The following is a 22,507-nucleotide window of genomic DNA, read 5'->3' on the forward strand; positions in this document are numbered from 1 at the left end:
GCTTGTCGGAGGGGGCTCCCCGTCCGCAGAACGGTGAGCGCGCTCAGGCCAACATTACAGCCCGGGGGCGGGCCGAGGGAAGGAGACCACCCCCCTTCTCCCCGGGGAGCTGCCTCCTCTCGCCGGCTGAGGGGCGGTCGCCGCCGGCTGTGCCGTCCCCGCCGGGCGGTAGCCGAGGAGCGCGTCCCTCCCTCCCGCCGGGGCTGGCCGGGGGCCGGCGCGCCGGGTGCGGGGGCTGCCAGCGGATGAGCGCGGCCCGGCGGCGGCTGCGGATGAGCCGGCCGAAGGAGCTGGTGGCGTACTGCCTGCTCCTGGGGCTGTCCGTGCCCCTCCTGCTGCTGCTGCCGCTCCTCTGAGATGCGCCGGGCGGCGGCTCGGCCCCGCCGCGCGGGGACGGGCGGGAGGAGCCGGCGGCATCCCCGCTCCGCCGCCCGGCGTGCTGCCGGCGGCAGCAGCAGCCCGAGGCACTGACGCCCCGGCGGGGGAGGATGAGGCGCTGGGACGAGCTTTGCAGCGGTGCCACCCAGCCTGCGCCGGCGGGCGGGCTGCCTCTTCCCGCGGGGGGGCCCGGCCGCGGCCCCGGCCGCGCTCTGCCCCTGTGCAGGCTGTGATGCCGCCGCGCTCGGCGCTTCCCCGCCCCGGCTGACAGGGACGCCGAGCAGAGCCGCGGCGTCGCAGCTTTCCCTTTCGCCTTCCAAAGTTGGGCTTCGGTGGCTCGGGGTCGGGGCGGCGGCGCCTCCGCCCTGGGGCGGCCCCGATGGGCCCGGGGCCGCGGGCACTGTCACCGCAGCCGCCCTCCTGACCCAGCCCCAGCCCCAGCGGCACGGCTGCTGTAGCCGGGGGCAGCTGTTGCCGGGGGCGGCCGCGGCGCTCGCGTTGCTGCAAAGGCGCCGCTCTGCGGGGCGGAGTGTGTCCCCGCCGGCTCGCCGTGCGGGGAGGCGGGCCGGGGGCCGGCTGAGATGGGAGAGAGCATGTCCAAGAGGCTGAAGCTGCAGCTGGGCGGTGAAGCGGAGATGGAGGAGCGGGCTTTCGCCAACCCCTACCCCGACTACCAGCCCCAGGGAGCCGTGGCAGCCCCCAGCGCGGCGGACGCCCACCGGGACAGGGCGCTGCAGCCTCCGGCGGAGGAGGAGTCCCTCCCCTTCGGCGCCGACGGGAAGGTGAGTCCCGGGCGGCGGGCAGGCGCCGCGTCCCGGACCCCGGGCCCGGCCTCACCCGCGGGTCGCTCGCTCCCGGCGACAGCGGCGGCCCCGCGGTGCGGGCGGCCGAGGTTCCGCCCCGGGGCGGCTCCGGCGGGGCGCGGGCCCGGCGGCGGGGGCGGTGGGGCTGCCCGCGGCCTGCGCGCCGGGCGAGCTCGGGGCGGCCGCCGAGGCCTCGGGGGCGCCCGAGGAGAGGGAGCGGCGGGGTGAACTGAGGGAAGGAGCGGGAGCTCAGCCCGGCCGCACGGCTCGGAGTCGGCAGCAGTGGCTCTTAGTGCGGGCTGTTTGTTTTATTCCGGTACGGAAGTGAACGTGAAGCCTCAGCTTGAGGTAATAGAATAATGTAAGGAGCAATAGCTGCTCTTACCACGGTGGTTCTGTGTCTCAGAAGAAGTTGTCTGCACAAGTTGCCCGAGTTTCACCGGAGAAAGTGCTTAAGGGAATGGAAAAGATGAGCGCCCATCTAGAAAAGAGTTTGTTCTCAGGTTGTTACCTGAGACGCTGTGAAGCTAGACTGTTCTCACGTGTTTATTCACTGACATACGCACATTTATAGGTTCAGGTGCACCATGATAGGCACCTCTCAGTCGGTTCATGCCCGCAGAAGGTCTGCCTGGTAGAACTGGTCACACAAGGTTTGCAGTCTTCCTGCTCTGCTTATCTCCTGGATGCCACGTGCTGCTGTTTGGTATACTGTGAGTGTCCTAGGTTTTAAGTAGAGAAGCTTCTCTGGCCTTGCCTCTTACCATGCAGAAGGCCTCTTAAGCTGCAGAAGGAATGCCAGAATATGGACTTCCTTGTCATTTAGCCTCATCTTTCAATACTGTGCAGCTTTGTAATCTTTTGCATGGAAAACACTGCATGGAGACACTGCTACATGCACAAATGCATTGAGGGTGGGAAGTTAGCTTCCTAGCTCTCTTGATTGTATGCTGGGATGAATAAAGGAGTGCTGTTGATATCAGCTCTGTATTTTTCTGCTTGTGGCAGTATGGAATTACCTTGACTTACTGACAGAGTGAGACAAGGATGGTGATGGCCAACAGTGGGAGGGACACTCTCTCTGACCATTGTAAGTACCAGCAGGACACCATCAGCTTGCCATCAGTCCAAGGCAATGAAGGGTTTCACTGACTTGTTTATGACTGAGGTTTGTGAAGTTGTACGTGGCTAAGCAGAGTGCACAAAAGATAATATATTGGGTCTTCAGTGTCTTAGCTGCTGCAGTTAATTGCAGCTGTCAAAAGCAGAGCATTTGAGAAGGTTTAAAAAGCCAAGAGTAGGTTCAAAAGTGAAATCTGCTTTGTTTTGTACACAACTCCCTGGTAGTATGCTGAGTGTTGGTAAAATTATTATTTTTTCCTTGTGGAAGAGAGCTGTTATTTCTCTGTTTTTTTGTATCTGGCTTAGTCTATAAAAATCATCCAAGTATGTTGAGTTTAAGTATAAAGGCAGAGAGGAGATGGCAGAACCACTGTAAGATATATATTATTGTTAAATTGGTTAAAAATATAACAGGTCCTTTATAGGCCAGTCATCTTTCTTGTGTACCTGCTTTAAATCCCACACTTCATGTCCATTTTTTAAAAGAGAAAATACTCCCTCATTTACTACTGATCTAGATGGACTAACGCTTTCTCAAGTGAGATAACAAGAAGAATGGTGAAGTATCAAAAGAAGATGGACATCCTTAAAAATTAGGTTTTAGAGTATGCTAGCTCTATTGCAAAATAGTTCAACTCTTAATTTACTTCAGCTTTGATTCTTGAATGAATCTAAATTGAGAGACATTGTTCTGTGGCAGAACTGAAATGAGTTAGTCAAGAATTTCTAGCCCTGTGTTCACATTAGGAATGCCTGTTATGCTCTCCTATGCATGAGAATGGTGTTTTACAATGGGTGAAAATGTTTTTTCTCGGCATCATTTGTAGATGACATTCCTTGTTAAGGAGTGGCTATTTTGCAGGTGTGTTCAGAAAATATGTTAGAGGACCTGTGTAGTTGTGTTTTTGATAAAAGGTGGTGTCTGGGCTTTGTTCAGGAGGATAAAGCACCTCTGGAAAACTTCTGTACTGTCTTAAAATCTTTCTGAAAATCTTCTGTACTGTCTTAAAACCATGTAACTACAGCAATTCTGTGCATTTCGAAGGAGAAGGCAGAAGCAAGTGTGCATTTTCTTGTAAAATTTCATCTGTAAAATCTCAGGAGTCATGTTACGAATTTCTGGGCTAGAATGTAGCTGTGAGTATATTTATGTGTATTTATATTCTTTGAAATATTTGCATGTTGTCACTTCTGGTACTATGCTTTTGTGAGATTTCATGATGGGTACTCTTGGGGTGCTTTCGTTGTTGTTGTTTGTGACTTTCAGTTTATGTTTTAGTGTTTTATTTTTGCATTTAATGGCTCCCATTCCATCACAGAAATGTCTTTGCTTGCCTGAAGTCCCAGTGAAGGCAAAAGGACTTTACACAGGGTATGAACTCTGTTCTGTAAATTTCTGTATACAAGCACACAGGTTTCCTAAAAATGAGAGCATCTTTCAGGAGGCCTCAGTGCACTGCATAATTCCTTCCTCCCATCTGCTGCTGAGTGGAGCAAGAAGTGCTGAGTGACTCACGTAAATGACAGCCTGAGGTGTGCGGGGCTCTGCTGTTGTCATGGAAGGCAATGCATTATTAATCCATTTGATTTCTTAGTCTGTCATGGTTGGCATCTAAAATTCACCTGGTTGATAAAAGGACAAGAAGCTCTTCAAGGCATTGTCTGAAACGTGAGACAGTTGGGATAAAATTTTGCATATGGAAATGTGTGTGGGTAAAATATTGTTCAGAAATCTTAAAGGTATGGGAGTAGGAGAAACAGAATTTGAGGATGCTGATTTGCGTTCTTATAAATAGTCACAGTAAACACTGCAGCTATCTGTGTGGGCTCGGCTCATGTAGTTGAAATTCACTGTTTCCATGACTAGATTTCTTCACCATTAAAGTATCAGGAACTTAAATTGCTTCTGTAACTTGTCTGAGAAAGCCAAGGTAATAATTCACCAGACAGCATTAATTCTAGATTAATAAGAAACATAATTTTAAATGTAAACCTTTGTTTAATAAGTGATAAATCTTTTATTTAAATGTATATCCTGTAGCCTTTTTCCTTTTCGTGTGGGCCCCACAGAGATACTTTAGCCTAAAAAGTTACCTACAGATACTATCTCAAAGTGGCCGGTCCAAAAATTTTCAAAATGGAAATGTACATGATCAGAGGAAGCAGAAAAATTAATAGACTCATAACAAAGAACACTCCCTAGTTCTTAGTTCCCTAGTATAGTAGAAGAGAGTTAGAAAGCTCTGAAGGATTTCCTGGGAAGGAAAAGGGTGAGGAGAGCTTGCTGCTGAGGGGTGGTGATGGCTTGTTCGAGGACCTATTGCCCACTGTCCTTGGAGCCACCACAGCCTGGTGCCTACATTTATAATAGTCAGGTGTGATTTGGGATTTTCCTTCACACTGACTACAGGCCAGTGACATGGGAAAAAAAGTCAGCCTGATATTATCTGCTCAGCCAAAGGAAGGTGGAAGCCTAGACAATGATGTGGATTTTGTGGTTGTGCCAAAAAGAGAAGCATCCTTGTCATCGAGAAATTAACACGATCCCAGCCCTCACTTTAAGATTATTTGAATTTGTTATGGAGTCACAAGACAGAAGCAAAATTAGATTCAACCTCCATGGCTTGGTCACTAGAATGCCCAAACTTTAACTTCTTTTTTAGGCAAATTCTTTCTTTATGAGTTTTTTTCTGACTTACGGTGCTCTGAGAATATTAGAAAAAAGTGGTATGTTCTGAAAAGTGTATGCGGTACCTTATTAGGCTTTGCAGGGGACTCCTTACAGGGAACCTGTTTCAAAGATAATGGTGCTCATTGGCAAATATGTATTAATGGTGATATAGAGTATCTACTTAGATTTATAATTTGGGTGATTTAGTAGTGTTTCCTAATGCTTTCTCAGTCTCCTGTTACTCTGGTAATTCCTCTATGTGGCTTTCAGTCTTCCTTCTTTGTAAAATATATGTGTGTATATATATGTGTATGTATGTATGTATGTTTTATGGGTTTTTGTCATAGCCTCACTTGTCTTCTCCCTTTGTTTTTTGGTTTTGTGAGTGGTTTAGTTTGTTTGGTTTTGGATGTTTTATTTGGTTTAATTTTTTTTTTTTTAAAATTTTCAGGGCATTTTACTGGTCTCACTGGCAGCAAGTTCTCTGTTCTGGGACTGACTCAGCAGCAACTTATACTAGTGGGATTTATACAACTTATTGCACTGGAGGCAAAATTCAATCTCCAAAGCCAGTAAATAATTCTTCCCACTTTTTTCCAGAGATGTGGGATGATATAGCTGCATTTCTTGAGCTTGTTACTTTTTTGATAATTTCTTGGCATCCCAACTCGGGCATATGCTATTTTCACAGGGGACTCTGAAACAAAAAAGGCTTGTGTGGGAACTGACAATGGTCAAATAAGAGATTTTTAAGCTTCAGGCATTAGCTTGAGCCTGTGTGAAACCAAGTCACATAACTTTCTTAGACTGACCTGAGAAGTGTGGCCTGGGAAATCATAAGGAGGAATCCACACAGTCCTTAGAAAGGAAAACAACCTTTGCAGGTGTTGTTTGGATCCTTGTTTACTTACAAGAAACAGTCAAGGGGTGGTGTTCCAATTGTCCAGTGATGATGCTGTGTTAATGACCAATGAGAGTTTCACCTCATTGAAAGATCTGTAATAATAAAACTTGCTCTCTTGTACAGCCCAGCTAGAGAGTCTGCGTCGTGCTTCACTGTTCCTAATATAGTGCGGCAGGTTTGCAGTATTCTCTGTGATTCTTCAGAAGGAAAATTTGCTTTGCTTTTTGAGAGTCTTGGTCAAAACTGAGCCTGAAAACCATTTTTTTGTACTTCATTGTCCCTCGCTAACTCCTGGCAGTTGTATACAGTCCGAAAGGAAGAACTGTTGCTTCTTTCCTACAGCACAGATCAGCACTGAACACTACTTAGGGCTTTTCTGATGTTTTTGTAGTGAAAGCTTCTCCTGCCATTCAGGAGGTGACCATAGAGTTAAGCCTGTTTGGTTTTAGTCAACCAGTTCTGAATGAAAATACTTTGTAAAATGAAACCCCCAAATTGTGATTAAATTGTCTCACATCCATCCACTCTTCATCAGCTTCCAGTTTTATCTTGCAAACCTGCATGTTAACGAGTTGTTACTCCAGCTAGTTGTGTGGGCAAGTGCAATAGCACATACTTGCTTCCTGGTGAAAATAAATTTTATTTGGGTCTAGCTGCACTGATCTGCTGTCAAGCTCAATATGTGGGATATGTCTGCTCTCTGTGCATTGAGGTAATTTAGACAGAACTGGTAGAGGTTTTATCTTTTTTTGCAACTTGAGGACCACCTAAAAATGTCACAGCTGGGCCAGAGACTTCTGTGTAGTGAGTGACATTAAATCACACTTACAGCAGACTTCTATTTACTCAGCTTTCAAGAAGTAGCATGCTGGTGTTAGGCTACCTGGAGGACCAGCGATTTTCAGTATTGCTCTTTTGCTTTAACAGTTTCCATTTGCCAAAACACAGGATATCTGTTAATCATGTTTATTTTTGTTGCCAATAATCTGGAGCTTTTTGATGATTCTTTGTGATGATCTAGATCTTTAAGCTTTGGGGTTTTTGCTCTTATATACAATGAAACATATAACTTTTTTCACACACAGATGCATTAGAGACACAGTCTTCTTATTTCTCACATGCTTTAAGTGGTTCTTTCTATTACTTGAATGTTTGCCTTTTAATGATGTTTTTCATGTCCTTATATCCTCTGAGACAGGGTGATCACTGTTTTTAAAGCCTATTGCTAAGCTGGCATTTGTAGCAGTGTAAGAATTTGCCTACAGCTATTGATTTTTCTATCTCTTCCTCCCCTCCCCCTCTTTTTTTCTTTTTACTTTTTTTTTTACTTTTTTTGTTTTTTTACTTTTTTCCTCCATTATCACATGTATGGCACTAAGTGACAGATCACTGAAAAACAGCGCAGTGTGTTCTACAGGCAGCAATGTTTCAAAGGGTTTATTAGGCATGTGGTTTTGCAGAACTGACAGTTGTTTCTGGAGGACCTGTCTGAGAAGTATCAGAGAACTGTTTCAGTGTTTCAGAGGCTGGGTGATGAGCTTGAACAGTATCTGGTACTTTCAGAGAAGAAAGCGCTGCTCTTGGAGGTGTAGGAGTCTTTTGACTTCGGTAAAAATAAAGTAGAACTTGTTCTTCTGTACAAAAAGGCTGGTCAGCTCCTAGCAGACCTTGCTAGGATCTGCATATGGGTTCCTACTGCCATCCCTTCTGGTCTGCTTTTGCAGGAACTTGTGGAGGTGAGCATGAGAGCTCATCCTGCTTCAATAGACCCATGCTCCAATGCATGGGTGTGAAACCTGGCTCCCGTACAGGCAACGTTCCCAATGACTTCAGTACAGCCAGGATTCTTCTCTTCAGCTGAGCTGTGAGTTTTCCCCTACTCCATTCTTCCTTGCCAATATCTGTCGTGTCCTTTCTGCGATATTCTATGGTTTTTGAGTGAGTTCTTGCTGCAGTACCAATCTGAGCTGTATTTTCTTCTCTTTGAAATGTACTTTGGCTGAAAGACAACACAGCACCATGTGTCCTGTTCTACACATCACCACCAACAAAGTGAGGTGAAATAAAATTGTATTGGTAGGTTGCACAAGTGTGTTTAGGTCGTCTCCTTTCTGCTTCTGCAGAATCAGTTGCTTACTTCTGCAGTCTGGTTTTGCACATAGCATCAGTCCCCCAAAAGCTGATGAATTAAAATAGGGTTAAAAGTGAGACGGTTGTTTTGGGAGCTGGTGGTGGCAAGAAAGATTGGTACATTGGCAACTTGTGAGGAAGCTGTGAGCTCAGGTCTCCATTGCCCTGCTTGTGACTGCACAAGTTCTTAGCATAGATGTCATGAGCAAGTAAATGCCAAGAGGTGTTTTTAAACAACACATGGCTATCTGAATGTCTTTGACAGATACAAATGAGATTACTCATCCACTGTCTGTCAAATGAGAGTGTTACTTTTAATGACAAAAGGAGTGCCATGAGGCCTCAGGGTTGCATTGTTAGACTTAGATCAGCATTATGATATTTGGTTCAAATGCGCATGCAAGACTTTAAAGTTACAGACTTCTCCTACCTAGCAGAAATCATGATATACAATACATACGTAGCAGCTGCTTACTGCCTCATCTGCTCTTGGTTCTTGTTTGTTTTAGCGCCATGGCTGTAAAGCTGTATATGTCTGCTATGGTCAGTAAGAATCGGTATGTTATTATAATGTTGACTATAAGTGAAGTGTTTGGGGTTTTTAGGAGACTTTTATTTGCATCATGATGTATTTTTTATAATAACAGAATCACAGAATATTCTGTGTTGGAATGGACCTATAGCAACCATTGCGTCCAACTCTTAAGTGAATAGACCATTTGGGGATCAAACCCATGACCTTGCTGCTATTAGCACTGTGCTCTAATGTGGTTGTGTAGCTCTAGTGCTGAATTTACAGAAGATGAGTTAAATTCTCTTTAGAAACCCCACAAATGAAAGAAAGCAGATAGTGGAAACATATTGCTAACAAGGACAACATAATTTAGACTTCTTGTGATTACTGCCAAAGGTGAGTGATGTTACATAAGTACTTACGTTCTTTACATTTTTGTTGGCTTTGGAAGACTTTGTTTTGGGATGTAGCTTTGCCTGCTGTCTCACTGCAATGAAGAAAGTGATATGCTTCAAATAAATAACAAAACCATTAATTTCCAAACCAAGATACTTATTTTTTTCTGCATTATTTTTGTGCTGATAATGAGCCTTTTTAGTTACCATAACCGGTATAGCACAAGGCTCTATTTGGTGTAATGAGGAATGAGCTCTCTTTTTTTGTGTTTTGACAATATAAAACTTCAGCAATGTTTGGGATGATAGTGGTTGTTCTTTCTGCAGCAGCAGAGGAGTAATACAGCAGTTGAATTCCTGTAGAGAGCCTTTTCTAGTTACTCTTCAGCTCCTGCTATCACCCAGTCTTTTGTGAACCAGAAGTAAATGTGCTACTGGATATCAGAGATCAGGCTTCCTGGTTTTTGTTTGTCCCTACAGGAATAACAAGTCACCTGCAGAAAAGGCTGAATGCCATCTGGAAACGTCCTCATGAGATGAATGTGCTTCTGATGAAAATAAGTCTATGCTCCACACAAGTGTGTGTGTTAGGCTCAGTTGTAATGCTGCCCTAAGATTCCTTGAAGGAAGTTTTTAGATCTTCTAAAGCCACCTTTCAACATTAATTTCTTCATGTTATTAATTTATTCTAGTGCATGTAAGCATCTGTTAGAAGCTTATAGGGGAATCTTATAAAATGATCAGTGACAGTACTAGGTTGTGAAAGCTTCAGAGCAACCAGAAAAAAAGAGAGGCAGTGGTAGAGGAGTAGATAGCTTGAGAAAACTTCGTTGCCACTTACGACCTATTCACACTGACATAAGCTTGGGAGTAGCTTTGTTTGGGTTTACAGATAATTATAAAAATATTCATTAAAATATGCTTTAATCTGTGATTTTTCAAGCACCGAACCAAGACAAGTAAGTTACAATTTGTGTTCTAGACAGAAGGATTACCAACCTGAGCTAAATTATTTGTATGGGACTGAGCTTTCAATGCAGAACCCAGGCATCCTGATGTCCTAGTATTCCCCTCCTACCTCTAAGTAATTTAATCTGATGTTCGATATAAAATATCCTGATTTGGTAACAGCAGGTGTATTGTCAGAACAAAAAGATAACCAGCATGATTGTGATATGCAGTAGGTAAATAAATGGGGAGTCTGAAGCCTTAGTTCACTCTTGTCAGATAAGCTGAGCTCTATGCCTGGATGCATCCACGTGAATATCCTCATGCTGTTTCACCATATGCCTTAGCATTGGCATAGCTGTCTTTTGAAGAAGAGAAGCCCTGTCCTTGGGGAAGGTTTCCCTTTGTGTTGAGACCTCACTGAACTAGTCAAAAAAGGGATGGTGGTGGGGTGGTAGTCGGGATGTGGATGCACAATACAGTTCCCTAACAGAAAGGTGCTTAGTACCATATTAAAGCTGAAGAGTAACAGGCTTCAGATGCCTACTGTGTTTGGCTGCTATTTCTAGAGATATTGGAGAAGGTTAAGGTGTCTCTAGCTTGTTCCTAGAATGATACATGTTCAATGTGAGATATAATGGCACAGTTTTCCTTTTCCCTTCCTATCCTACCATTTATATCCTTAAATGGATTTGAACTATTGACCCTGGAGATTTCTGGTGTGTCAGAAGCCTTTTGCTATTCTTCTAATCTTTCTGATTTCTGAATCTGTTCAATGGATGTTTGAAATCACTGATGTTTATTTGAAATTCCACTCTGAAGAGTACAAAATGTGGTACATCTTGAGTAATCAGTTGCATGCTGGCATTCAGGACCTGTAATTTATCCAAACCCCACACTTTTGGGATGTGCTGCAGTCAGGCAAGAACTTACCTTACTACTGTGCTAATTTCCATGTTCCTTAGGCTTTAAGGATTAATCAGTAACATATCTTCCCTAAAAGTGTGCATAATGAGAGAGAAATGTTGGCAAGAGTAAACTATCCCGTTATATTTCATGCATTTCTTCTATATAAATATTTTTTTCAAAAGTAAAAGCAAGCAATGTGTAAAATCGAAGACATGTTTCTCTGCCTTCATGCTTGAGCTGAAGATGCTGAGCTGGAGTCATCTTCTTTGACTTGATTGTCTTGAGTATGAACATTTGTCTTCCTTGGGCTGTTTCCTGCTCTGTAGTGCTGCAAAGGGTGTGCAGGGACCTTGTGATGAGAGCAAGCATCTATAACACAGGGCTTGTGCTGCTTGTCCATAACATGGTCTTGGTACTAGGACCCTGATTAGAATTACATACTGTCACAGTGTCTATAGCTGCTCTTTGTGTGACTTCAAAGAATGCACAGGTAATTTTTGTCTAATGTAGATACTTGTAACTTACCCTAAAATGTAGCCAGAATGCATTTACATGAGACACACTTAAGATGAACCACTTTGATACTGCTGATTGCTGTGCGTGTTATTTATTTCCTAATTATTTTTTGTTTGGGTTTGGTTTGGTTTTCTTCCCAAACAAGGAAGTGGAGCAGGCACTTTGGATTCTTTAATTTGTTTCTTTTCTGGCTCATTCCCTGTCTCCTGCTTTCAGGTCAACGCTCGGTTCTTAAAACGGATCCAGGCAAAAATCAAAGACCTTCTGCAACAAATGGAGGAAGGGCTGAAGACGGCAGATCCACATGACTGCTCTGCCTATACTGGCTGGACTGGTGAGAAAGCTAGAATTTGAATGAATTGTATTTGTTAAATGATGTAATTGGATTTATTCACAGGAGATTCTGATATTCTCATAGGAGTGGCAGAAATACTCTGTTACATTTTTGTGAGTTGGTTTTTCTTTTAACCCTGGAGCCTTGATCACTACTGTCTGTAACTTGCATTGACTTCAGCAGACAGATACAGAATGATAATTGGCTTTTCTATATGGACATCATTGTTTTGCAAAAGGAGTAGATTTCCTAAGGCTGCTCTTTTATCTTACCTCTTGCTTCTTTAAGTTTGCTTTTAAAAATGAGTTATTTTTCACCTTTTTCTATTCAATGGGCTACTAGTTAGCAGTTCTGTAATGGTAGCAGAATCTTCTAATCACAGACTAGATGGGGGGAATATATTCTGTGGCCAGAAGCTTGGAGCCTTCAGATCTGGAATTTGTATAGTTTGGCTATTCTTACTCTGTACAAAAATGGTAAAATGATTGTATGAGGAGGAGATGTGTAGAGGTGTGGTTGCAAGACTATGAAGATCATGAAGAAAATTAGGCATGTGCAGGTGATGGTTATTGCTAAGGACCATTTTTGATTTAGCATTGCATCACTGATGCTGTCCATATGTAAATGAGACCTTCTAATTAGTGTAATTTAACTCCACCTGGCAACTAAATATCACACAGCTGAGCACTCACACCTTGCTCTTCCTACATCCCCTCTGTCATAGTTGCGTAGACAGGGGATTTGAAAAAAAAAAAAGATAAAACCCATGGGCTGAGATAAGAACAGTTTAATAATTGAAATAATAAATAATTTTATTTAAATAAATAAAATAATTTAAATAAAATAATAATAATAATAGTAGTAACAACATTTAATGGAACCAACAATAATAATTACAATTGTAATGGAAAGGGGAGAGGGATAAAACACAAGAGAAGTGAGTGATGCAGAATGGCTTTTCTCACCACCTGCTCAACAAAGTCCAGCCCATGCCTGAGCAGTGATTGGTGGCTTCCAGCCAGCTCCTCCCAGTTTATGTACCCAGCGTGATGTCCTGTGGTAGGGGATATCCCTTTGGCCAGTTCCTGTCAGTTGTCCTGGCCATGGTCCCTCCCAGCATCTTGTGCACCTGCTCCCTGGCAGAGCATGGGAAACTGAAAAGTCCTTGTCTTAGGGTCAGCACTGCTCAGCAACAACTAAAACATCAATGTGCTCTCAGTGTTATTCTCACACTAAATTCAAACCACAGCACTGTAGCTGCAGAGAAGAAAATTAACTATATCCTGGCTGAAACCAGGACACTGATCCTTTAGGCAGAGCCTACAGTTTTCATGTCTGATGTGGTCACTATGCTTCAAGTTGCCAGGACATGTCCATCTAGGCCTGTTGGATAGAATTCTGTTCCTGCTCTTCTAGCTCAAGCTTCAGGCATACTTAAACTTTTAGCACCACATGTTTAAAATGTGCCCTGAGGAGATGTACTCTTTTATCTCTATGTCTTGGGGGAGGAGTAGCATGGAAAAGCTCTCTAGCCTTCATCCATCCTTAGGCTAAAATCTGGCAATTAAAGGGTAAAATTTCTTTGCTTTCTTCTTGATGTTTCGGTACAGATGGTCCTGTGGGTGGATGGGTGGGGAACTTTTAGACAGCTCAGACTTAAAAGATAGACGTGTTTCAGGGTCTGAAAGTGACTGGCTGCTGGGTGCGTGCAGATCTCCAGTGGTGGGCTTTCTCGTGCTGACAGTACGGAATGGCTCCTGGGGAGCTGTGTTCTGACACAGTGACTGACAACTGAAATTATGGCTGATAAACCAGAGCATGCTGAAAATGAGTCATAAGGTAAAAGTAACACAGCCGTCATTAGCTGAAACTGGAATATAGATGAACAAGTGACGTTGTCTAATGAGTGTGGGATTTTTCCATCCTGTAGAAGGATTGCCATCTACATCTTTTCCAAGCTGTTAACTTCTTTCAAGGCTCCTGTGGATATGGTTCTGAATAAAAGTATTTAAATTATCTGGCTTTTAAAATACTTAATGCAGATACTTTTCCCCCAAACTTGCTCTTTGCTGCATTTTGCTGGTGTTCAAATCAGAAGGTAAAAGTAGTGCTGTAAACAACTTCCCTGCTTTTTATGTACCAAGTCTAGACAAATCCTGTTGGCAGTGCAGTCGTAAGGACTGGCTTGCATTTTGTGAGACATCTTTAAAATCTTGGAAGACCTACTGTTGGCATGTAGCAATCATAGGACACATGTCATAGTCCATCTTACTTACACAAGTATTATTTTACATGCCAGACCTCTTGGAGGAGCCATTTTAAGAGTGTTGCACTGAGAAACACTAGGAACTGGACTTCGTGGCTACATTTCTAATCATCCTTTGATCAAGCCAAGATATTTATGCATTTGTTGCAGCATAAAAAAGGGTTCCACAAATCCCTGTAAACAGCTCACAAGTTTCCTAGATGTTGAACTGGGCTACCCAAGCTTTGCAGCCTTCTGCTTAGATTTACCTAGAAAGGCTTGCTCAGAGCCTGCCCAGGGAAAATTTGAGAATGTACCTCTCTTGTGGTGCTGCTGTTCTTGTACTACTGAGGTAGCCTCTCTGTGAGCTAAGTGGGCCTTGGGTGTACTTGGCTTTGGATGAGGCTTAGGAGAGTGCTCTCTCCATTCAGAAATGGGTTTGAGTTACAGTGTGGTCTGGAGATACGTGGTTTACTTCTGAATGTGTATGCTTGCAGGTGGCCAGTAGACATCCACTTAGATGGATTTGTTTCACTTCCTTCAGCCTACATTGTTGTTATTTCTAAGGTTTTGGTTTATTTTAACGGAAACCTATGTAATGAGTTTAGTGGAGTGAGGCTTGATAGTACCTCTTGGCATTCTCCAAGCCCTGGTTTGACTTCTGGCTTTTACAAACCAGCTTTGCTTGTACAAGCTTGTAATCTTGTTGTGAAATACTTTTAGGGACTGTGAAAAACTTTGCAACTTGAATCCCAAAACTCATCAAAAGATTCTTTTACAAATCAAGTAGGAAGTCACTTCTTGCATATAATAGATGAGTATTGTATAGTTAGTTTACTCAGTCACACGTGTGCTTGTTAGCTCAAATTTTTGAATCTTCAGTGATTTCTTTGTGTAGTGGGTTGATGCTCGCTGAATGCAGAGCACCTGCAAAGCCTGTCTCTCACAGGAAAGAGAAAAATATAACAAAGGCTTCATGTGTTGAGATAAGGATCAGGAGAGATTACTCACTGAATACCATCATGGACAAAGCAGGCTAGGATTAAAGATATTAATTGAATTTATTGCTAACAAAATCAGAGCAGGATAATGAGAAGTAAAATAAGACCTTCAAAATACCTTCCTCCCACCTCTCCCTTCTTCCCAGCTCTGCATCCTCCCCCAGCAGCACAGAGAGACAGGGAATGGTTGTTATGGTCAATTCATCGCCCATGTTTTTTATCTGCTGCTCAGGGGGAAGAGTCATTCCCCTGCTCCCCTACAGGGTCCCTCCTGCAGGAGACAGTTCTCCATGAACTTCTCCAGTGTGAGTCCATCTCACAAGCAACAGCTGTCTGCAAACTGCTGCAGCATGGGTCACTCCTCCATGGGGTACAATCCTTCAACCACAAGCTGCTCCAGCATAGGGTGCTGGGTGCTCTCTCCTCAGGGATTATAGCCTCCTTCCAATAGGTCACAGCCTCCTCTTAGGTGTGCTCCATGAGTCTTCTCCGTGGGCTGCAGGTGGATCTCCGTGGTCCTCCATGGGCTGCAGAGGAATCTCAGCTCCAGTGCCTGAAGCTCCTCCTCCCTTCATTGACCTTGGTGTCTGCAAAGTTGTTCCTCTCACATGTTCTCACTCTGCTCTTCTCTGGCCGCAATTACAGCTGCACAATAACTTTTTTAACTCTTCTTCCTAAATCTGTTATCACAGAGGCATTACAACTATTTCTGATTGACCCAGCCTTGACTAGTGGCATATCAGCCTTTGGAGCCACCAGGGATTGGCACTGCCAGACACGGAGGAACCTTCCAGCAGCTTCTTACAGAAGCCACCCCTGTAGCCCGCTGCTACCGAAGCTCGGCTATGCAAACCCAGTACAGTTTGCTGAGTGTAGAGGCCTGTGTCATGAGTTTTCTCTGGTTTTTTTTGTAAATTGAGATGCTACTATTGGCTTTAGTCTGATAATTTTTATTTTTGCCACAATCCAGTTGAAATATCATCCAAATAGTGGCCCAGTGACTTCACGCTGCATAAGCTAGGACCCTTGACTGACATGTTTTTATTGCCAAAATACCTGCTCACATTTGAGTTACTGGTTCAGAGGCACCAAAGAGGGGAATATGATACACTTAGAAAGAAATGTAAGTGAAACTCTCTCTTTTTCTTGTGTTTATTTCAGGTATTGCCCTCTTATATCTGCAACTGTACCGTGTCACGAAAAACCAGAGCCATTTGCAGCGATCTCTTGATTATGTGAAGAGAATCCTTCGCAATCTGAATGGCAGAAGAGTTACTTTCCTCTGTGGTGATGCTGGGCCATTAGCAGTGGGTGCAGTGGTTTACCACAAACTGAAAAATGACAGTGAATCTAAAGAATGTGTTGCCAAGTAAGTGGCTGCCCTTCATTTGCAGAGAGCATTGGTTCAGTAACTTTTGCAAGTAAAATTTTAGAGGACAGGATTAAAGAATGGGCACTTTCTCCCATTATAAGTTTTCAGTACAAGAATACAAAATAGGCTTTATCTTTATTAAAGCTGGCTTGCACTTGATTCATTTTTAGTGCGTTATCTTGAGTCCTCTATCGCTGTTAGGACAGGATGTCCTGGGCATATCTGTAGTGCACACGCGTTCTGATTTTGTCACATTTGAAGTGACATTTAACAAAAGCCACACGCTTGTCATTGGCAATATGTAGTGCTTGTGCAGCATGTGATACTTTCTGTAAGGAGTGGGTCTTAATTGCAGATTCATTACAAAACGTGTGCGCTGCAGGATCTGGAAGCAGCCAGACAGAAACACGGTGTATGGGATTGATATGTAACAAAAATTTAATATAACAAAGAGGAAGTATTTGCAGGAGCAAATTTGTAAAGGCAAGAGATTTAATTAGGTCAAAGGCATATGATGGGTGACCTGAAAAAAATCTAGCCATTTTTAAAGTAATCTAAATGGAACAAATGTCTCAAGAAATCCCATTTAGATGGGCTTCATTAGAGAGCTGACTGTGCCTTTGCTGGTACAGTTTGCTATGCCAGCAAGGGCTGGAAGCCCTGGAACCCTGTGGGGTTTGCATTCAGCACCACAGTCTACCTGCTAGCTGTCTAGCAGCATACCTCAGGCTGGCAGAATTTGCAACGAGGCTTATGTCCTCATCTCCATTCTGGTTTATGTTTGGAAATGTAATTGGTCTCTTTCTAGACTAGAATCCTAGTGTGATTAATCTCTGATGCTGTTCCTGAATGAATATTTCAGTTTTGAAGAGAATGTTAGGTTTGGGGTTTTTTTCTTTTACAGATGGCAGTAAACTTGGGCATGTTATTTTGAATGCAGCTCAGAAAGCTGTGTTGCTGTAAGGCAAGAACCATGAGTATAGCAAAATGAGATTAGCAGTAAATCTTCTAGTGTTTTGCCTCCTTGGAAAGTAATTTCTATGAAGAGTAGTGGAAAGAAGTTTAGTTTGATTGTTTATTTTATAATGTTTTTGTTTACAAATATATACCTGACACCAGCTGAGTGGTACATTATAGATGTCAAAATAAAATCTGTGATTTTACTTGCAACTTTTTGCCTTGTTCAGTTGTATGAGTTCAACAATAAAACTTAATAGTGGACAATTTAGAAGAAAATAATTTAATTCTAAACCCAAAGTATAGTTCTGAGAAAGGAGATAAAAACTGTTTTTTCTGAGTAGCTTTTCCCTAGTATTAAGCAGGGACAGCATAAACACATGATTGAGGTCAGTGGTTTTGCTATGGCATGATATTAATGCTAACATTTCTCCTGAGAAATAACAGCTGGGGGAATCTGGGAATTGAATTTGGTCTTAATCCAGATTGTTGTTGCCCCTCCCCCAATGTAAAATGTGATCATCACCATGGTTTCATCTAATTATCAGTTTAATCAAAAAAGATAAGAAGAGACAGGGAGGGAGTGGCCAGAAAACAGATCTCTGATCCTCACCTCATTGCTAATATAGTCTGGTAGAGCATTAGCAGAGAGTCATTGTGGAGAAAATGAGAGTTTTGATGGCCAGCATTTCTTGTTTCTTGTTTTTTCATTGCTAAAGGCAAGAAAAACACTTGTGCCTTATAGCAGTGTCCTTTTCAAAACTGAGGTGATAAATGTTTGAGACAATGTGTTTTCTTAGTAGAGGGAATGACGAATGGCAATACTGGGGTTTTTTGTGTGTTTGTTTTTTTTCCCCTCCTAAACACGGACAATTAAGTGTTCCTCACTTTGATGAAATTCCCAGAGACTCCAGGAGGTTTCTGTCTTTGCTGAAGTAGCTCTCTGGGCTTCTTCATCTCCTATCCTGCATCTGTTTCTGTCTGCACAAAATCCTGACAGTTGTGCTGATACTGACCTGGCTCTGGCTCAGAGTTTCCCATCTCCGAGATGGCAGGCATGCAGAGCTCCTGCCTGTAAACCTGGCAGCCAGCTGGACTGGGCTGATTGAAGGGGAGTGGTGGGGCTTCACCATTTGTTCTGCTTCTGGTTGGATCAATAGTTTGTACAATGCACAATCCAGCGTGCATTGTACAAGCCATCTTCCACGGAAGATACTCTCTCTCACCACCATCCTTGTCTGATGCAGGTTGTTGCAACTCCAAAGGACTGTCATCAGCACGGATTCTGAACTTCCAGATGAGCTGCTCTATGGCAGAGCAGGTTACCTGTATGCCTTGCTGTACCTGAATACTGAAATCGGTCCAGACACTGTCCCACAGTCTGTTATTAAAGAGGTAAGACACTTTTCTCTCTCCAGCATCACAGTATCAGTGAGGTTGAACTGGGATCACTCTCGTTCATATTTCAAACAATTTAAGACAGGGATGCTGGAGAGAAGAGGGACCTAGAATTGGGAATCCATTCTCATCTGCCCATCCCATCTCTTCCCCACTTTCCCTACTGCCCAGCTGGGGCTGGGACAGGCCAGTGTGGGTGGATCTGTGTCCAGCCCAGAAATAGGTCAATATGTAACTAGGTTTGGCCACTTGAGACATTGATACAAAAAAACCCCAAAACCTTAAGACAGAAGTGTGGAAGTATCTTAAGTCAAAAGAAAGGGAATTCAATGTGGAGAACATGCATGACTGTTCTGCAGATACCAGAACCAGAGGAGCCAAGGGTGAAAAGAAGTAATTAGAAATATTGATAGATTAAATTTCTACTCTTAAAATAGTAGTGATTTCATCATTAAGGAAAATACCTTTTCTTCCTCAACACTCAAATCCAAATGAATTGAAAATTGTTTCCTACCACTGTGTTGTGGCTTATTGTTTCTTGTGGATTTAGTCATGTGGAAGAAAACCCTCTGAATCAAAGTAAGCAACACAGGTGATCAGGTGTGTTCTTTTTCTTAGGTAATAGATGCTATTATTGAGTCGGGGAAAAACTTTTCAAAAGAGGAGCGGAAAACAGACCGTTGTCCTCTGTTGTACCAGTGGCACAGGAAGCAGTACGTTGGAGCAGCCCATGGAGTGGCTGGGATCTATTACATGCTCATGCAGGTAAGAACATCTTCTGCTGGCTGGGGTGAAGTAGCAGTGATTTTTTTGTTTTGCATCACAGGATCTTATCTTCAGTTTTCATGCATGTGCAGTGTTGTGCTGGATCAGAGTCTCACAATTTGGAGTTAGACTGAGGCACAGAACTGTGCAGAGATGCTGCGTAAGGCTTTGATAACAGAAAACTGTAACTAGGATATTATCACATTAGAATGAAAAACTGTAACTAGGATATCACATTAGAATGAATTAACTCTTGAGTTGTGGTTCAGAGCACCAGCTTTTCAGAGTCCAGTTTCTTGTCCTCAGTGAAGACAGTGAAGTTCTTTCTCTTATCTTCATACTTACTTCTTCTGGTGCCTGCAATTAGAACAGCTAAAAATTCACTTACTATCCATCACTCTTCAATTTTTTGCTGTTTTTAAATGATTGCACTGCTGATGCCTCCCTTCCTCACTTCTCTAGTGATTTTTTTTTCCCCACTGTCTTGGTGCTTTTGGAAGACTATCGTTAATCACATATTAGTCTTCAGTATGCTTTTATTATTTAGATGTTTTTCTTCTTCCTTAGCTCCCCTATTTCTCACACAAAAGTCTGATGTTCTTTTAGTGTATTTATGACTCCTGCTTTCCTCTTTCTGTTTTCCTTAGTGAGATTCCTCTCTTCTGTAAACCTCCTCTTTCCCACACTTAGATCAATTCCCCCTGCCCTAAGATTTGCAATAGGATTATGGTGTTTTTCCAAACAGACTTACATATCTTACTTCTACAGCCTGAGAAAAGAGCCTTAAGATTCATTATAGAAGATTGCCATAGAGCTGCAAAACTTCATTGCACCTGTTTCTGGTTTTTGAAGGTGCCACTGCCAGCCTGTACATCTTTGTAAATATCAATTTCCTTCCCAGCTCATGCAGAATGAGTTTTCTTCAGGCAAATGGAAGGACTGTACATCCTTACAGTCTGCAGCTGTGTACCAATGTTCTCTGCAGAAGCAATTGAGCTGGTATTTGGTGCTGCCACTGCTCAGCCATTCCTTGCTTAGCCAAAATGCTGCGTTTAAGATTACCTTACACCACTTCCACCAGCAGCTGTGGTTAAACCAACTGACTTTGCTATAGGAGTAGCTACTGCTCTGCTACCTGGGGTGTGTCTTAACCTCACTACATGCATTTTCTGCAGCGACCATCCCACTGGGGCCTTAGGCTGCTCTGATTTACTGTGCTCCTATCTTTACCTACTGCTTTCTTCAACAAGGTTGTCCACCCCCTTCTGCTTCCTTCAACTTTCTGGCTTCCATTTTTCTTCCCCTGGTAGTGCTTGAGTTTCAGAGAAACATCTAGTCTTCTGAAGAAGGCTCTTTAAAGGCTCTATCCTTCATTTACTATTTAAGGCTCATAGCAGAAATAATTGCACAATGCTTTTTGATTTGAGCAGAAGCTATTCTGTCTACATATTAAAATCCTAGTTATTTTTCCTTTACATGTAATTGCTGCTTTTAAGAATTACCAGAAAGGCATTGTTTATGCAGCATTAGATTACCATCTTTTCACTGTATGTTAAATATTGTGAGTCATGCAAAATTGAGTCATCCACTGCAGAAGTAGATGGCATATCAGAGTCCCATCCTTTCCCCATCCCTCCCACACCAAATGGGGTGAATTTTGCTGTATTTTCATCAAAGAATTCAAGAGATGGTTTGTTGAGTGGTTATTTAATAAGAAAAAAAAGGTGTTTAACATCGCACCTGAGATGTGAAGGTTACTGAGGCTAATTCCTTTTTGACACCTATATCATAGAATCACAGAATATGCTGAATTGGAAAGGACACATCAAGATCATCAAGTCCAGCTCCTGGCCCTGCACAGAACACCCCAAGAATCACACAATGTGCCCAGAGCATTGTCCAAATACTTCTTAAACTGGAGAAAGCACGTGTTGCTGGGGTTATTTACAGGCTACTGGAAGAGTAAGAGCTTAGCCATGTTAAATAACTCATCCAGGAGGTAAAGGGGGAATTTTGAAGTGCTAGTAGGAAATCCCTACTCCAAGGTCCTTTTACTAACCCTGAAGTGAAAGTGTCTGTTTGCATGTCATTGCTCTTGGCCAGAGATTCAGGACACACACCTATAGGTCACTCTTTAACTGTTTGAAGTAAGTGCTGGGAACCTTAGCAGCTTGGACAAAAAACTCACTTGTACTCAAAGCTTCTTGGAAGCACAAGGTAAGGAGGTTTGTCAAGAGCTCTGCTCTTCTTGGATTTACCTCCTAAGGATTTCCTCGCTGGGCTGAGCTTGCCTTGCACAGCTCAAGACTGAAGGCATTTATTGCTGGTGCCCATCCTCTTTGCCTTCTTCTGCAGGAGTGCCATGCAGAATGGAGAGCCTCAAAACAAACATTCCTGTGAAGCCTCCCTACCTCATAGGAAGGGTTCTGAGTGAGGGCTGATTAGCTTTGGGGTGTTTTTCATGACAAGCTGTTCTGTATTCAGGTGTACTTCTGATGAGCAGCATGAACATTTCTGTTCCACTCAGAAAAGCGTAGAGCTGGAGTCTGCTTGAGGGCCCTGGTAGATAGAAGTCTGGCAGAGATTTTCTGGCTTAGGGGAAATAGGGGTTTATGGTTTCTTCAGGTTACTCAAAATACAGCTATTGAAAGTTTTCTTTAATTTGGCTGTCAAACTTTGAATTGTAGGAATGTGCTCCCCTGTTGAATACAAATCTGCTGGAGCTGGTGGGAAACAGTGGAATTGTATGATATTGAATCAGTAATAAAGACAAGTTATTTAAAAAAATAAGCTCAGTTATTAGGCTGCTATAGGCTCCAGTGCCTGTGGTTGTTCCCACAGCTTGCAGAAATTCCAGAAGTCACATAGATTATGTAAAAATAGAGAGCTCTGCAGTTAAAATGGTGGAAAATGTGCTGGTAGTGAAGGGAATGCCAACCAGGATCAACTGAAGACACAACAGTTACTTGGCTTCTAAACCTTAAGTTACAAGGATTTGACAAGGATGTAAATTAAGCAAAAAAACTAGGAAGAAAATTCTTAAGAGCAATTGAAGGAATTCAATTGAAGGATGAGTTTGTAGTACAAAGATGTTTAGATATTTGGTGAGGTAGCTATTGCTTCTGAAATTGGAAATGCAGATTTA

The 22,507-nt window shown here is 43.0% G+C and overlaps 1 protein-coding gene across 1 annotated transcript in view; it reads left to right on the forward strand.

The window, feature by feature from the left end:
- Positions 1-957: 957 nt before the first annotated feature.
- The window catches only part of LANCL2 (LanC like glutathione S-transferase 2), a 32,839-nt gene continuing 11,289 nt past the window's right edge, over positions 958-22,507 (forward strand). Inside the window, exons 1-5 of the mRNA XM_058832261.1 lie at positions 958-1,160; positions 11,507-11,624; positions 16,032-16,239; positions 18,447-18,594; positions 19,216-19,362. Coding sequence (XP_058688244.1) covers positions 960-1,160; positions 11,507-11,624; positions 16,032-16,239; positions 18,447-18,594; positions 19,216-19,362 — 822 coding nt within the window. The 5' untranslated portion in view covers positions 958-959. The remainder of the gene's footprint in view (positions 1,161-11,506; positions 11,625-16,031; positions 16,240-18,446; positions 18,595-19,215; positions 19,363-22,507) is intronic.

Source organism: Poecile atricapillus, chromosome 2 (genome assembly GCF_030490865.1).
Source record: "Poecile atricapillus isolate bPoeAtr1 chromosome 2, bPoeAtr1.hap1, whole genome shotgun sequence".
Lineage (NCBI taxonomy): Eukaryota > Metazoa > Chordata > Aves > Passeriformes > Paridae > Poecile > Poecile atricapillus.